Genomic DNA, 19,128 nt, shown 5'->3' with positions numbered 1-19,128 from the left:
ATGTGGAACGTATTTAGATCCTCATCCTTGTCTCCCCTTCGACTCTCCAAATCATGATTAAGGGTAAATCTCACCTTGGGTTTCATCATCTATCTCCACGAATCTCTGTTGAAGTCGACAGATCTCCCGTTGTATCTCATCCCATAAAGGATTCAACATGTATCTCTGTGGTGGCAAGATTAGAGTTTGGGTTTGGAATGGGTGGTTGAAGATAGGAAATAAAAAAATGGGGGATTTATATACATACCGCCAGAAATAGCCTATATTACATATGTAACATCTTAAACTTTAGTTTTATTTAAATAGAACCCAAAATTTACAAAGCCCCCACTTCTACCATTTTGTTACCTGCTCCTCATATAAGTTTCACACCACAACCATTTTCTCGCCTTGCAATCCTGAGCTCCATTTTGGCATGTTCTCCCTCTCCGTACACGAGCACAACCCATCCCCACTTCTTCCCCACTGCACCAATCCCTGCATATCACCTTCCCCATTTGTTTCCCCCTCCAATAGCAACATCGAGCTGCCTTCTATTCCACTGGTTTACACATAATGTCGAGCTTCCTCGAACGGGCTTTACTAGCTATCTTCAAAGACCGTGCTTTGATTATGGCAACAGGGAAGAATGCATTGGAGCACAGAAGAAAAATGATAAGAATGAGCTTGAAGGAGTAGTAGAAATGACTGTTAGTATGGCCTGGCTTGCTACTGTTAGTTAAGGTAAGACCCACAGAATTTTGGATTTCCGAGGAAGGTCTAAGAGTTGAAGTAGTTGAATTGACCAGTCACTGGAATGAGGTCGGAGAGGTGGTTGGAGGAGAAATGAACGACTATGAGGCTCTGCATTGAGGGGATGGATGGGGGGATGTTGCCATCGTGGTGGTTTCTAGAAAGGTTGAGGTGTATTTTGGATAATAGTTGCATTCATAATCTCCTGCAAGACGATGTAGGAGAAGAGAACTTCGTGAACGAGAGATATGCCAAAAGATAACTACAACAACAAACAATGTAATGTAGTGGTAAAATCGGGCACTTCAGAAGTTTTGGGTGGTATTTAAGTAAAATTAAAGTTTAAGGTGTTAAATGGGTAACATAGACTACTTTTGATGGTACGTATGTAAATCCCCCTAATAAAATATGGTGGAGGCGTAAGGTGAATGCTAGTAAACACTAAGAGAGGACTAGAGTTAAGCTATCTCTGATACCAAATGTTGGTGAGTATTCATTAGAAATCTGTGGGGAAAAAAATTTATTATTCAACCTACAAGGTTACAATCAAGACTCAAAATGAAAAAAGATAATACGACAAACACTAATACCCTACTAGGGTTGGTAGGGGAAATTGAGGACGGTGACGAGAAGTAGTTGCGGTGCAGCCGAATGGGCTTGGGGACAGCAGGGTTGCAAGGAGGAAAGGATTGGTGTCTAGAAACAGGGAAGCGGTGTCGTGGGTTGGCTAACTGCTGTAGGCAGAGGGAGGAAGCGGCGGAAGGTTGGAGGCAGCCGGAAGCAAGGAAAGAAAGGGTGGAGTGACTAACAATTGAAGAGAGGACGTAGTGGGGTTGGAGGTTCCTGGAAACAGGGAAAGGGAAGGTGGGAGGGGAGGTTGCTGGAAAACTGGGAGAAGGTATGGAGAGGGATTGGCGGAGGAAATCACCTCCTCATTGCAGGATACAGCCAAAGCACCAACTGTCATCGGATGAAGCCTAATCAAAGGAAAACATCTTGAGGCAGAAACAAAACATTAACAAAAATTAAAATCTTAACTCAACAAGCAACATATTCGTAGATAGGGAAACAAAAAGTGGGGGAACACGAGGAGGGGGGAGTCCCACCCAAGAAATAGTTGGCCGGTCCAACCTCTCTGTTGGAACGACAATCTGCTTACTGAATTGGTCGGTTCAGCCAGCCTAGAAGCCCCACATTTTAAGAGGAAGAGGAGGGAAGAAAATATAAGTTTTGGAGGTAAAGAAATTAAGTTTATAGGTATATTTAAATAAATGATTGTGCTAATAATAGTTAACATGATGAACATATAATTACTTTTCACTTTTGTGAATTTGTATTTTAGCAAACTCGTTGGGAACGAATATGGCTTTAGATTTATAGAGAGATCATAAAAAAGTTATTAGTAAAAGTTAGCATGTGAAAGTTATTTTGGAATAAAATTATAAATGGTGGTTTGTAACTAATAAAATTTATTTTAAGCTTTTTAATAAAATTAAATGAATTGGACATTATTAGACTCTGTATGTAAGGAGACTCGAGGGAAGCTCCGAGAAACTCATCGCAAAGTTAACTTGATAACGGAGATAAGATAATCAATGATAAATTAACATGTAAAATATTCTAAAAGTTTATTACTTGTATATAATTGACACTTAAAATTTCTTTCATATTAAGCATGATAAACGCCCCCAATTTGGTTTAATAAAACAATTGGATACCTAAATATTTCATAGAAAAGCAAGATCAAGTACAAATTGTTGATTTTAGGAGTCTCGTTATATGCTTGTGTATGTCAATAAAGTAGTTGCTTGTAATTATATTAAGCCAATAAATACATATAAAAATTATTATAACAAATATAAGCTGATCGAATGAATGTTATAGGCTGGATCGTTAGATATATTAATGACATGCAAGGTTAAGACGTGAATTTTGACGAGATGAGGTTTGATAGAAAAATAATTGAATTCATGACTCTTGACAAAAAAAATTGGAGCGGATATAGCCAACGACTGAGTAAAAGACTATTGAAATAAAATAAATCAAAGCTTACGTAAATATAATATGACATTTCAAGAAAAAGAAATTTGAATATCAAAAAGAAGATTGAATATAAAGGTATATAAGACATGGTATAGTGGAATGTATGAAGTGCTAATAACTTCTATTTCTGACCATTGCTTCCTACACTGCTTTTAGTAATGTTTTTTGTACTTCTAAATAATAAGCATGTTTATTTATTATTATTGTTGTTATTAATATTAGTCGGTCCATGACCAGTATAAATATTATTTATTACTTGTATATCAAATCTTAATTAAACATTGACTACCTTAGTGAGCATATAGCTTAAACAATATTACAATATTGGTTTACAAGAAGAGATGAGCATCAGAAAGATCAAAAGCGAGGTGATGTGTCCTTTCGTATAGATTTTGAATGCAAATATTTTTTATGATCATAACAGATTTTTTTGGGTGCTAATGATTTCATTTGTAAGTGTTCTCAGAAGCTCTGGTTTGTTTGAGGATTCGTTATGCATGTTTATTTATTAAAAAAAAAACTCATACTCACCGAAGAATCTCCCTAAAAATTCAAGCAGAGAACAATTGGGACTTACTTTCAATTACTTTCTCAGAGATAACAAAAGCTGATTCACCAGTTTCACCATCAGCAGCCACAGGACTAAACTTTGAAACAATGTAGTACCCCACAGCACCGAGTGGAACGCGGACAGTCTAAGAATCAAATTATGCAACATGATGAAAAGAGTGGATACTAACAGAAAGCGAGGAACTAGCAACCACCTTTTAATTTGAGAGCATACTGATAATGAACAAAAAAAATATTCACCTTTGCAATTTTCGAGGAACTAATTGCTTCCAGGCTATTTTCATCCGCAAATTCAGACGAAAGAGTTTTAAACCACTGGACCCTAGAAGATCCCTCATTTCCTCCGATAACCGTTGCTGTAACTGTCAATTTACTCCCTTCCCTCAGATCTCCAACGATCTTCAAATTGGTTACCTTCGGTGGAGCTACAATTACAATTAGAAAAAACAAACAATTTTTTTGAAGCAACTTGATGTAGGAAAGATAAAGAATAGCAGTTTTAATTAACACAAAAACCACCTTTTCTCACAATCTGCGACGCAATGGATACAGATTCTCCCTCCTGGCCTGAATAGCAAGTACAAACATATAAAATAGAACAGTGAAGTTTAAGAAAAAGCAAATCGTATTATCTTGAAGGGCATACAACTTCCAAAGATAACTTCACCTTCAAAGTTAGCAGGAATATAAACAAATACGAGATGCCGCCCAACATCCTGTTTTGTCAAAGTATAATCAGAAGAACCAGCTGAAACTACCACAAGATCACTGTCCATTCAAAACCAGCACAATGAATGATCAACAAACAAATACAAGAGGCATTAGTATCTCTGTATAACATATCTTTTGATAAGCATATCATAGCCAATAGACTATTTGAAGATAAGGAAGTGGATTAATCCATAAGTCTGATAACAACAACAGAGCCAAACACATGGAGATACTGAGCCAACACCAAGCCAAAAAATAGAAAATAAATAGACTAAAAATAATCAAGAAGAAAATAATGTGAACCATTTCAAAGCAAAAAACACAAACAAGAAGCGTGGCACGAGGCAAGAAGCTGCGACAGAAAAACACAACCAGAGCATGAACAAGGCAGACAATTAAATAGAAAGATTAAAACAATAACACAGGTAGAAAAATAAGCCATGAAGTCTCAAGAGGCACAAAAATAGGTCATACAACACAAAAACAAGCATGAGGAAATGAGGGAAAAGAAAGAAAAAACAAAAGACAAAAACAAAATAGAGCAAATCATTAAGTCCCGATATTGAATCCATAAAAGCATCTAAATTGTGCTAATTGATCAAAGCACCAAAACGTAAGCAACAACAACTACAACAAAGCCTTAATCTCACTACGTGGAAGAAATATTGCCTCAAGACTACGCATGTAGCTCTATGTACGTAGTTCGATCAAATGCCGCCCCGTGGAAAAGCCGGGCCCACCTATTAAAGCACAGAAAAATAAATTGCATATAATTCACGACCCGACCCTAAACCCAAACCCAAACCCGCCTCTTTATTAAAAAAAGTCTTTTCATTTTCTCCGCACTATTACGAGGTTTGAGGTCTAGCGACTGTTTCGTCTTCCTCGACGAAACGCTACTTCTTTTTTTGGCGAAACCCTAGGCATTCTCCGGCACGCAAGGGAAGGTGGCCATGGCGTCCAGCTGTTCCTTAAAATCATGTTATGCACCTACATTTTCATTTATAATGAAATAATGAGGTTAGTTCTCCTTTGCAAATAACCCCGAAATGATTGAGTCAGGTGATAGTGTTGTGTCCAAACTTAAATAACATCAATTACCCTAAACCCTAAACATCAATAGCACAACAATACCACATCAATAGCACAGAAGTAACACATCAATAGCACACAAGTAAGACACCAGTAATACATCAATAGCATAGAAATAACCCTTACCTTAATGACTGCATAAAACCAAATTCAATGGACTTCGCAGATATCTCTATGACACAGTATTCATGTGTTATTCCTATGTTATCCCTATGTTATGCATGTGTTATTCCTATGTTATTCCTGTGTTATTGTTGTGTTACATCTTTTGATGTGTTATGCTTCTGTTATAACATCTCTAATACACTTGTGATTGTTATTGAAGTGTATTAGATGTATTATTTATGTGGTACTGATGTGTTAATGATGTGAAATTGATGTGTTATTTCTGTGTTATTGATTTATTATTGATGTGTTATTCATGTGATAACACCAATGACATAGGAGTAACTTATGTTAAATTTCTATTATTACGTTACGGAGGTTTTATTGAGGTGTTACTGATGTGTAAACAAGAGTAACACCTCAAAGTCACCTTCATACCACATGAATAACACATCAACAACATTTAAAATGCAGCTCCATATGGGTACTAATAATATGTTATTGTTTCTTCAATTTGCAGGATTATGAGTGCAAGGACTTTCAACTGTAGATGTCGTCCATCTGCAGTGAGAGGTGTCTTGGATGCAATTAGAGATTTCATTTCAGAGGAGACTATTAATAATTTAATGGAAATGAGGGTGTTCAATTTCTTTGGCACGCCCCGATATCCCCAGAACAATGTCATGACTTTACATATTCTGAGATGTTGGGATAACAAGAGGAGGGTCTTCAAATTTGGTGGAAAAGAAGTTAAACTACATGTTGACCACGTAGCTCTGCTGATAGGCATATCAAATAGTAAAGAGCCTGCTTCAGGGAAGAAAGGATCTCATATTTGAAACTAAGGCTAACAAGGTGGTTAAGAAAATAGTGCGGATTCAAGTCAAACCCATCTCCAAAGGAAGAAGTCTAGCAGCAGTGGAAGGAAGAGGACAGTGAACCCCCCTGTATCTCAATACCAATTCAAAAGAAGACGTAGAATAAGCGATGTTAACGTGCAACACCCTGCACAGGAAAATATGAATGTTGTTGATCCTGTACATACAGATGATTCCGGACAGACCCAAGAGGTAGAAGAAACAATAAGAAAGCACAAGACGCAGATGTGGGGGATGAGACAATCTTTGAAGACCCCAAAGAAGTCGAACGAGCGATAAAGGGTGTTCTCGAGTCTTTATCCCATGCGGTGAGAACGACATTCTATTTTGTACGATATGATAGACCTTCCTATTATGTTTTCTAACACTATTTTTTTTGTAGACGCGCCTTGTGATATCCGCTGTAAATACTGATGCAAAAAAGGGTGAATCCCAAGAGGCCCAAGTTTCGGAAGAAAATGTAGATACTGAATTCGAGTCAGAGCTACAATTCTAATGGAGGCGAATATGTTATGTCGTAATAAAAAAATAGATTTATCTACTTTGAACCATATCTTATATGTTCTTATTTTAGTTAAAATAGATTATTTTCTTTTGCAGTTCCGTCATGAGGCTTTAATTATTGAGTATCCTGATAGATCATTGATACCAATTGAAATGCAGGAAGAAATAGATCAGTGTCTTGCCAGATACACTGAACAGTAAATAAATGTCCACCACTCTTTTAATGTTACGCAGTTGTGTTGTATTTAATTAACAGTAATTAACAGAAACAATTAACAGAAACTCTCTTTCTTATCAATGCAGTAGTGATGTTATAATTAACAGAGGCGAGATTTTGTTTTACCAATCGGCCCTCGAAGATGTACTATGAAATAAGTGGTTTGGAAATGAACACATTGATCTATTTATTGTCCTACTGTGTGAAAGAACCTTAAGGAGACTTGAGTTATACCGGTCTTACCTGTATGTTTCCCCAAGGTATGGGGTGAGTTGAACAACTTAAATTTATTCATACGAGTTTGTCATATACTTCTTGCACAATTAAATTAATAATTTTATGCAGATGCATAAGAAATATGGTAGCAAACCCTTTGTCAAACATATCACCAAGGAAACCGTTAAAGATGTAAAAATATTTTCTTTCCACATTCATAATCAGCATTGGATTTTGTTGGTTGGAAATCTCAAGCTGAGAAAATGAAGAATATACGACTCATTACCTAACCAGACGTATAAGACTAGCTCTAAGGACGTTGTAAGTATATTCAACTCAATTAAGAGTAATACAATAGCACTCGAAGAGTAACACCATACTGCTTCAACTATGCAGGTCAAAATATTTGCTAGAGATGTCGCCGATGTATTTACAGCTAAAATCCAGAAATAGTCATTATCAATTGTTAAGAATGCACTCTCTCAAAGGAATAGTGTTGATTGCGGCATGTTCGTCTGCAAATACATGGAAACATTAGTGCAGGCCGAAGAAGTTCACTGGAGTGAGCATATGAATTGGCAGGAAGATATGTAACAATTTAAAGCTAAAATTATATATGACATTTGCTTCTTGTCGAGGACTTCATAGTAAATTTTCTTTTATATACTTTGTATATTTGTATAGTCCTCAGTTATAAACAGTTTTATAGTTTTGTACATTGTATATTTGATACATTTACAGTTTCATACTTTGTATATTTGTATATCCCTCAAGGATTATGAATTAAATTATACTTTAAGGATAGTATCTTTCTGATACTTTTATTAATCCCCCTATTAATAGAAAAATTTTATCCTGAATTTTATGTGGAAAAATATTTTTTACATTTCAAGATGTTATTTTAAATAAATATAAAAAAATTTCTTATCATGGATATTTTGTCCTATAAAATTTACTTTACAGAAAGATGTTAAAAAATTTTGCGTCAAAATAAAATTTTGATATTAACTACATTAACTACATCATACTGTAGAATAACCCGGCGAACGGTGGAGTAACACCGATTTAATCGTCGGTAACACGGGGAATATTCGCCGCATAACACAGCACATTACGCGGAGTAACCAGCGAACTGCGGAGTAACAACAATTAAATCGGCGGTAATGCACACAACGGAGTAACACAATAACACACTGAGAATATTCCCTTGGTACAGTGGTAACGCAAACAGTGGAGTAACGCAGTAACACGGTAACGCAACGGTATAATGCAGTAACACAGCGGAGTCACGCGGTAACGCACACAACGAAGTAACGCAATAACACGTGTTATTCACGGATTAATCACGTGTTAATCACATGTTATCCACCTGTTATACAGATGTATTTATGATGATCAATTTATCCACGTTTACTAATCTTAGCATAGAAATGTTTGAACAAAGAACATAATATAAACTACCAATTACTTGTTTCTCACAATGTTCAAAGATGCTACACTATACTAACGTGTACAATTTCAATCAATCCATCACTCACTTATGTAATCCATCAACAGTCCAGTATATGTTTCAGTTAGTTGCGGTGCATAGTATTCCTGCAATAAGAGAGTAATACCAAATACAATTTGAGTAAATTATTTTATACAACAGGCAATCAAGTGATACTGAATTTTAACAACATACTTGGGTCAGAAAATCTGCCAAACTTTCCTCGAATGCATTAACAGCTCCACGCCCTAGTTGATGCTTCTTGTTCCTTTCCTGAATACAATGGTCAAAGTTAAGAGTAAGCATTATACATGGAATGAAAGAAATACTAAATCAACAAATTTGTACTTCTGGCTTTCTTATTTTTCTCTCAATACCCTTTCAACCTAGATATAGATACTCCTTTCGGCCTCATTTTTGCAACCTCATTCACATTGCATTCTATATTTGTAAATTTTCTCTTCTTTCTTATTTTCTTTACTTCGGTTGTTCTCCCTGCTAGAGCATCCTCAATATTTATAAATAATTATTTAAACGTGTCTCACAAACACTCCTCGGCTAACTCATTTCCTCGTGCTCTATTAATAAGTTGATATGCAAATTTCTGAGAGCATGACGTGAATAGAACGACACTTTGAAGAAACATAATTCAACCCGGAGTCTTTTAGATCTCTGCAACTGACATCGACTTTATATATGCTTAAAAATACAAGAATTTGATAATGCAGCTAGAAGATTTAAATCCCCGACAACGGCGCCAAAAACTTGATAATGGTTATAGATTTGATAAAGATGTGTATAAAATATTCAGTAATTGCAAAGTCACACTTATCAAAGCAAGTATACGTATCGCTCAAGTAATACAGGGCTCTAATGGAGTCCTAGATATCGATCCCACATGGAGTAATATTAGAGGCTACGAACTAAGATTTAAAGAAATCAATACTTAATCACAACAGTATAGTTCAATTTGCATATTTGTCACTAATAGGCAATTTAAATAAAAATGTAATTTTAATAAACTCTTAATTAACTAATTCTACTAATAAAATTTCTAATGTGAAGTTCAATATATAAGAAAGCATTCTTCTCCTTGTCAAAAAATTTAAGTGAATAGATAAATTGAATCAGTTCAAATTATATTGTACCAAATAGGAGCATACCTATTATTTACCCTTTGAAAACATTGATTAATCCTATGTTTGGTTACTGAATCTACGGCTAGGCTGGGAGGATATCGGTTCTCACTTCGGAGCTCCTACATTCCCCTTGCTTGAGGGCTAACATCTACACTTCAGCACCAAAACGATAGGACCGAATTGAGGATTTTAGTCTGTCACTCTAAAATCTCTACGCCCAATAATTTTTATTTCCCTATTTATTTGAACCCAACTTTCAAGGACTTTGACCTCCCTAAATCTTGGATGTAATTTTCACTTTAGTTGTAAAACTCAACATATTTTAACAAATCAATTGGCCAGATTGAAAATAAATTAAGATTGAAGTGAAAAACTCATCACAACTTCTTTAACATTCTCATGGCACAACCAATTCAAATCACCATTTCACAAAATCTCAAGATAAGGAGAAAGACGGAAAAAACTACTCAGAACTCATGAAGAAGATACGACGAAACTTGAAATTTATATATAAAAGCAAAGTCATACAAACTTCAATAAGTAAATACCACTTATCTCTAATTCCTCCCCAAGCAAATTCCTTGAAGTTCCTCTGAATCTCTTTCTTTCTTTATAGCACACAGAAATCATCTTACAATCTCTCGAAGAATTCCTCACAATACTAACCTTAAATTACACTCTCTACACTCTAATGGGCACCACAAACAACAAATACTTAGCGGACACCCACGTGGACACCCCTGGACACCCTTTTTCGGCCTCCAAATTGTTTCTTTTAAAGTTGTAGCAGAGTTTTCAAGAGTTGCCCAAGCGTCCCTTCAAAAATCGTCCACATTCAATGCATCTGTTGAGAGAACCGACGTGCTCGACGTTGGCGACCTCGATGGCGCCATCAGCGGCCTTCTAGAATATTTAATTTTGAACTCTCGGGAAAAACCCGCCGTCGGCACCGTCTGTGTCGTCGGCACCGTCTGTGTCGTCGAGCTCGCCTTCGGCGCCCAAGATCAAATCTTCATATGTTGGTCATTTTTGCTCTAAATTTGTTCTGTTTTGCATCTTTTGCTCCAATGACTATAATTCAGTATACCTGCAACAAAACATCAAAAATATCTTTCTTTAAAGTGCAATATCATCAAAATCAGTGTAAAATAAGTATGAAAATCTCAACATATTTTCCTTTGGTCAGCAACCAAACCTGTTATAGATGTCCCTTTTAGCATTGATGGACCACCGCAATAAGAAATATTTCTCCGGAATCACCTTTATTTTGGCTATACTGAGAAAAAATAGTGCATGGGAGCACAACAAACTCATCATCTCAAATATTTTGCAAGTACATGTATCCTCACAATTAACTTTGTCAACTAACACAGTCCAGGACTGTCTTGTCCCCTTATCATCCAATCTCATTACGTAATATTTAGTTTCACTCTCCACGGATAATTCAGCTGTAAGCTCACATAAGTCATTCAATAGCTCATGTTCAAACATTGAGTGAGCTCATGTTCAAACATTGAGTAAAGCTTCCTTGTATAGAATGAGGCAGCTTGTCTCAGCAAGAAATTGATTTTAACCATGGGCGTTGTGACAGACTTACCGTATTTGAAATCTTCATCTTTCTCGTTCCGGCGTCACGATTTCATTATAATTTTAAGATCGATAAAACAATTCGTGAAAGAGCTAGTTGGTTTTGCAATATCATGACAGATATTATTGGTCGATTCACTTCTTTGAGTTGCACAACAGGCTCATCATCTCAAATATTTTGCAAGTACATGTAACCTCACAATTAACTTTGTCAACAAACACAGTCTAGGACTGTCTTGTCCCCTCATCATCCAATCTCATTACGTAATATTTAGCCTCACTCTCCACGGATAATTCAGCTGTAAGTCCACATAAGTCATTCAATAGCTCATGTTCAAACATTGAGTAAAACTTCCTTGTATAGAATGAGGCAGCTTGCCTCAGCACGGGATTGATTTTAACCATGGGCGTTGTGACAGACTAACCGCATTTGAAATCTTCATCTTTCTCGTTCCAGCGCCACTATTTCATTTTAATTTCAAGACCGATAAAACAATTCGTGAGAGAGCTAGTTGGTTTTGCAACACCATGACAGATATTATTGGTCAACTCACTTCTCTGAGTTGATAAGATTTCCATGCTGAATATATCCTTATTAAATATTGTTGACCATCTATGTCTTGCACGGTACATTTCATCTAACCAAATATTGTTTTGTAGTTTTCCAACCTCAATCATTAAGGGCCAAGTTTCTTCAAACTCCTCAGAATCACACTTACTCAAGCATTTATAAAAAAGACCACAGACGCTCTCAGTACGCACTCCACAGTATACTTTAGAAGACAGTTTTTTGTAGATATGTCATTGACATAATATGTGACGTATTTGTGGAAAGCATTCTGCAATGGCTCTTTTCATTGTTTGATCCTAATCGGTAAATATTATTATTATGAGATGTTTCTCTCATTATTTGAATGAATGATTTGAATAGCCACATGAGTGATTCAGTGGTCTCATCAGACAAAAATCTAACTCCAAATAGAACGTTCTGCCAGTGGTGGTTAACCCCACAAAATGAGCGCAGCATAAGTTATATTTATTTAATCTGTAGCATGTATAAAAAATTATCAAATTCCCGAAACAGTCATAATCCAGTCTGGATAACCCATCACTCTAAAAAATGCTTGTTAACCTACCAGACTCATCTGTTTGGAAATCCCAAACAAACATGTTATCTTCAGTTTGACTCTCCATGAACAGCTCTATTAGAGCATTGACATCTCCCTGTTCAATTCTGTCTTCTTTCTCTTCGGATGAAATTAAAAGTATCTCTCTTAGTGCATTCCAAATTCTCCACACCACCAACCTCCTTGGCAATAAAATTGTATGCATGTGTTGCTCTGATCCCTGAACCTGTCATTAATCTCAACACATCTGCATTCAACTCACTTATTCTTCTGCTGGAACGAAGAAGATGTTTATCACCGCTTTCGGCCAAAGGATGATTGTGATTTTCAATGAATTTCACCACTGTCCAACTACCTTCGAGATCAACAGCAAATCGAACCATGGTCTTACAGCCAATCCTCGTGTCTGCTTTTTTGAACTTAACTGTGACCATGTTGTTAGGCTCTTTCTTGTAGCCAGCTTTTCCACAAATATAATTTTTGATCTTGAGTTTCTGTAAGTTCGGCTAGTAACTAGTATGATCCTTCCGAACAGTGAATCCTACGTGATGTGCATAGGCACGATAGCTTTCATATGCTTCTTGCTCATTGTCCACAGTGCTGCTTAGAAACTTCTCTGCAATTGGTTCATCACAAACATGTGTTGACCCACAGGATTACATAGCACCATGATAATATCAGCATAACACCATAATAACACCAATATTCACATCAGACTAAGCCAACTATTATACCACAGTAACAATACTAAATCAAAGGCTCAAAGGCAAGCTAAATCAAAGGCAAGAACCAACATAACATTGGAGTAATATCAGAGTAACACCAGAATAACACAAGAGTAACACCAAACAAACATAAGCTTAAAACCGTAATAACACCAATAATAACATCATTACAACACCAATAACAACATTGTACAACAGCACCCAATAACACTACATCAACACCAATATTTACATCAAACTAAGTCAACTATTATACCACAGTAACAGTACTAAATCAAATGCAAAAACCAACATAACATTGGAGTAATACCGAGTAACACTAGAATAACACTAAACAAACACATGCTTAAAACTATAATAACACAAAAAATAACACTATTATAACACAAATAACAACACTGTACAACAGCACCCAATAACACTACATCAACACCAATATTTACATCAGTCTAAGCCAACTATTATACCACAGTAACATTACTAAATTAAAGGCAAGAACGAACATCACATTGGAGTAATACCAGAGTAACACCAAATAATACAAAAGTAACATAAAAAAAACACAAGCTTAACACCATAATAACACAAAAATCGCAACAGTAAAACACCCAAAATTTTACCATAATAACAAAAATATTATTGCCTTCCAAGAACTATACCAGTAAACTATAAAAATAAATACCCCAAACAAAATGACAATAAGACAAACAAAATGACAACCCTAAGCTAAGATAAAACTAGAGATTATTACAAACTCACTTGATCTTCAAAGTTTAAGGTGAGTGATGGGTGTAATTCCTCTGGCATCTCAACGTTCAAGAAAACGTCCATCGAAACCCTAAACAGAAACCCTAGCTGCATGATTACGGAGCTGCGAAATATTTCTTCAGCTACAATAGAACAGTACCTAGGTCTCGAAATATTTTTATGCTGGCGGAATTCTTCGAGTTTCGGTCGGGCCGGGTTCGCATATTCATTTAGTCTGATTTCGTGTTTAATTTAGCCTGATTTCGTCGGTGGGCCCGGCTTTTCCACGGGGCGGCATTTGATTGGACTACGCACGTAGAGCTACGTGTGTAGTTCCGAGGCAATATTTCTTCCACTACGTGGGGTCGGATACATGAATCCTTTTTCTTCATTGCGTCCTATTTAGTGTCATAGTTCATTTAGTTCTAATAAATTAAGATTATTTTTTATACAATAAGCTCAAGTCTTGCTAGGTCTACCTCTGCCTTTCTTAACATAAGTCGAATCTAAAACATCTAATCTCCTAATCGGATAATTAGATAGTCGACGTTTAATGTGACTAAACCATCTAAGACGACTTTCTCTAATTTGTCCGTCACGGGATCTAAACCAACTCTATCACGGATATATTCAATTCACATTTTGTCTCTAAGTGTAAAGCCACTCATCCACCTCATCATTCTCATCTCGGCAAAACTTAACTTACTATTATGCTCCTCTTTTAATGGCCAACATTCAGCGCCATAGAGCCTTGCAGGTCTCACCAATGTCTTATAAAATTTTCCTTTTGGTTTAAGCGGTACTTTTCTATCACACAAAAGACCCGAAGCATTCCTCCACTTCAACCAACCAACTTGAATTCTACTATTAACATCCCCATCTATATCACCATCGCTTTGAACAACAGAGCAAAGACATCTAAATCGTTCACACCTTTTAATAATTTGATCAAAAAGTTACACTTCTGCCATTAGAGCTACTACTACTAAAATTACATTCCATGTATTCAGTTTTAGTTCTACTCAAATGAAGGCGTTTAGACTCCAATGTATACCTCCATAATTCAAGTTTTTCCAGGGTTTTTTCTCCTGTCTTATCCACGAGAAGGATATCATCAGCAAAAAGCATACACCAACATACATCCTCCTGTAAATTTCCAGTTAGACCAAAAAGTAAGCAAGTAGCCAAAATTTGAGCTGCAGGAGTTTCCATTCAACTCATCATGAACTAAATTTTATATAACATTTATTTATAAAAATGGTGAGACCAAAATCCAATTTACTCTTAAAAAGGCTTCTTAGGCATTAAACCTTTTGAGAACAACAAGTGACTTAGAAACCGTATCAATTCCAAATTAACCCAAAAGCAAACATAAGAGGTTTTTATTAACCTTAATCATCACCATTAGATAGCTTATTATATCAAAATGAATCAAGCCTAACAAGAACCCAAGACATGCACCCATATACAATGGATGTGTCACTGTCCATGATTTCATGGAAAAAGATCAAAATGGGATTGTCATTAAGGCAGACTAGCATAGATAAATAAAGGGAGACCAACCACTGCTAAATTATTGTCATCATCAAAATAGGCTGGAGAAGCAAATTGTTCTGTAAGGAGCAAAACCATTCCAACTTTTGGTTTTCTTACAATTTATTTGAGGAATAATACTAATCCATCGCTCAAATTTTAATGCAAAGAACTGAATATTTAATCTAATTTTTTTCCAGGATACTTTACCACCAATTTTTTATTCATAGGCCTCCCATTGCTCACAAAAGATTTGTAAGTTTTACAAATTATTCCTGTTTTATCTCTAATTTACATCAAAAGGCAGCTTGTAACAAAATCAATAATAATGATATTTGAGATCAATGAGAATCATATTAAATTAACACTCCACTCAATACCTTGCTTTGCATTCTATTTGCTGACAGAAGTTTTTCATACATTCTTACGCAAAAAATGGATTTATTTAAACCACGCCCAGGCCAAGTAAAAATTATCCGATTGAGGAAAAGCACAGCCATGTTATATTCTCCAATTTAAGCAAATTAAATACGCACTGCAGCCTCCATTGCTATGCACTCGCATAGCTGAATACCAAAATAGCTGAATTTAAATCAGTATTCCAACAAAATATACGAAAGATCAAATTCAAATGAGAATAGCATTACTCGGCTGACATGACGACTGACATGTGTCAATCTTTCATACTTTCTATGCCCAAATTCATGCAAGTTCTTCCTTTTATTTCATACATTTTTGGAAGGTTCAGTTGCAAGTTTTGCAGGATTCAGGAGGAATAATAAGCAAATCAGAGCAAAAGAGGAGAGACGGGGACTTTTCGACCAAGCGTAACCTCGTCCGTCCTTAGCGCCCCATGTTAAGAGCGTGGTCATGCCATTTCTGGTACTCCGCGCGTGCAATACCCATAGGCATAGTCACGCGCGGAACCAGTGTGATCACGCCTCTTCTATAGGAGCGCGAGCCGCTAGCCTCTAGGCGCACCCATGTCTGATGGTTGTGTGATCACGCCACCCAACCCAAGCGAATGGTATAATTACGCCACTATTCGGGTGTGGTCACGCTGCCGCTTCCTGCTTCGTATGGAAAGTTTTCAAGTGTGTCATTCCGATGGTTTTAGAAATGGACATTAGGGCAAGATTTAGAGAGAGCTTGGAGAATTTTCAAAGCTGGAGGCTAGGACTTAGAGAGAGTTTTGAAAGGGTTGTTCTTCAAATTCCCAAGAGACGAACAGACAATGTTCTCTAGCTCTTTCTCTCAATTCCTTTGTTGTTTTCTTTCAGAGGTTGTATGAGAGATTTGTTTTGTTATTTTTCATAATGTCTTTGTTTTTATTTTGACAAAAATGTTGCTTGCAGGTTTGTTTCCCATGCATTTACACGTGTCTCTCTCCCAGCACGAATAGCTAAACTGGCGAAGGGCTGAGGCAGCAGCAGAATGTGGTTACGACGACAGGGTGGGGTGCTGGAAGTGGTTGTGGTAGCACGGTGGAGAGCTAGAGAAGTTTGGCGGCAACAAGGAGGGAGTCTTGAAGGATGCACATCAGCAGGCAAGGTGGTTGGGGAGAGAGAGAAAGGACTGGACAGTGGCTGGATAGCAACAAACTGCCGGCAGAGCAATTCCAGCAAAGACGGCAGCAAATCTGGTGGCTGGGATAAGGTTGGGTAAGCAGGGAAGGGTAGATAAACACCACCTCAGGACGAGTTACAGCCAGAGTACCTTCTCGCCTTCGGATACAGCATTCAAAAGGGAAAATATGGACGCTGACGTCTGTCCTTATTGAAAACTCAGCAAAACTAATCCAAAGCAAAGCAAAGGACATATTTATAATAGTAGATAGTAAAGAGGACTTGGCCACAACCCTAACCAAATAATTGGGCTGCAGCCTCTTGCCCCCTGACTCCCTCCCCAAACCGGTCCAGCCTTCCCAAGTTGGTTGGCCCCGGTTTAGTAGCTACCAGTCAGCAACCTAGCCAGTTCACCCTTTCTAGAAAAGCCTCATCACATACAAACTTAATTTAGGAAGAACCTAATGAAATATTAACTATAATGAATTCGAACTCATAATATTTAAGGGACAAGATGGTCCATTAATGGTTCATAATAATTGCAAGAGCAAGATAGAAAAATAAATTAAATTCTAAAAGTTAAATAACAAATCTGAAAGAGAAAGTTGTTCTGAAACCAAAGGCATGCCGATACCAAAAATATGGAAATCACAATCTTTCAAGCCGTACAAATGGGAAATGAAGTGGCAACATAGAAAGTGAAGTTAACAGTTAGAAGAAGCTTACTCACCCAGTCTCCTCATCTTCTCGCAACCATTGAAATTTGCTTGGACCTTCTATCCCTCCAAAATATTCTCCAGTTCCTTCGATTGTAATTCCTTCAACAGCATCTCCCAAAATTCTTACATTACTAACTGAAGGTGAAGCTGAAACCACAGTTGATTTGTTATTTGCGCATTCATATGATTGTAAATAACCCAAACATAAAAAGATGTCGTTGTTTATCAAAATTAACAAATGTAACAAAAATTAAGAAATGGATTAACAACAAATAGATCATAAACCAACAATTATGCAAGCCATATTAGACGGCACATGAAAATCCAAACTCCGAAGTATTAAATAAGAATCATATCTTAAGTGGAAAAATTTGAACTGGGAAAATACACTGATCTAGCAACTCGAGTTTATTAATGGAAAAGAAGGTAAGAAAATCATTCCACCAATACTTAACAATAAATTGCATACATGAGGTTATACCAAAAAAAGTTTAAAAAAAAAAAGTAGGCTTGCTAGTCATCATTAAAATACGGTAAGCGAATCATTCATTTGGATTCTCAAATACATATTCTGCTGAAGTATACATATTTGCAAAACCAAAGCATATAAAAGCACCCAGTAACTCAGCAATAATAAAGAGCACGGCCTATTGTTATACATGGAATTATTGGCCTTTGTCCAGACATGTTTGATGTTAGGTAGTCTACAACCAACAAAAAATTTGTCGAAAAATCATGACAGTGGGATAAAGGCTTATTGTTGTTGTAGTTGTCGCTGATCTAGACATGTTTGACAGTAGAGCACAAATAAATCAAAATTGCAAGGCCCAAAATCAATAGAAACTATATGGTATCGACCACAAAGAGGAACAAAAAAAATGATTTCATGAAGTGCAGACTCCCAGATATCCAAGGATGGCTTGGTTGTATATCTCCAACAACAAAAGTTCTTGGTGCTTTCAACAACCTACCTAATTCCAAAAAAAAATGACTCAAGGTTTGTATGGGGTGACTGAACCTTAATAATAAGTTATTGCGCAACATCCATAAAAATTTGTTGTGTAGAAGTTGCTACGAATGAGCTGGCTGTCTGTTTATTTTTCGCAAATCGAAAACGACTGTGCTACAGTTGTATCTAGACAAAAAATTATTATGCTTCTATAAAGTAATGTTGTTTGTAACAGAACAGCTCATACCAATATATTTTATACTCTAAAAGCAAAAATCAAGAGAAAAAAAAATTACAAAAAAATATATACACCTCACTTAACACTGAGTATCATGAGTGCTAAAATTAAGAAAAAAACAATATAACATTTAATAATCACTGAGTATCATGAGTGCTAAAATTAAGAAAAAAATAATATAACATTTAATAACAAGATAATATTATTTTAGAAATGTAGATGGCACATGTCACGTGTTAAAC

At 36.3% G+C, this 19,128-nt stretch overlaps 1 protein-coding gene across 1 annotated transcript in view; it reads right to left on the bottom strand.

Moving 5' to 3' along the window:
* The window catches only part of LOC110028868 (187-kDa microtubule-associated protein AIR9), a gene marked incomplete at its 5' end in the record, with an annotated part of 130,671 nt that overhangs the window by 54,043 nt on the left and 57,500 nt on the right, over window positions 1–19,128 (bottom strand). The window contains 5 exon segments of the mRNA XM_020730893.1: window positions 3,353–3,470; window positions 3,586–3,770; window positions 3,865–3,912; window positions 4,013–4,113; window positions 17,711–17,846. Coding sequence (XP_020586552.1) covers window positions 3,353–3,470; window positions 3,586–3,770; window positions 3,865–3,912; window positions 4,013–4,113; window positions 17,711–17,846 — 588 coding nt within the window.

The sequence above is a fragment of the Phalaenopsis equestris genome, unplaced genomic scaffold, assembly GCF_001263595.1.
Source record: "Phalaenopsis equestris unplaced genomic scaffold, ASM126359v1 Scaffold000535, whole genome shotgun sequence".
NCBI lineage: Eukaryota > Viridiplantae > Streptophyta > Magnoliopsida > Asparagales > Orchidaceae > Phalaenopsis > Phalaenopsis equestris.
The sequence above is the reverse complement of the archived record's forward strand: the minus strand, read 5'-3'. Positions and strand labels throughout refer to the sequence as shown.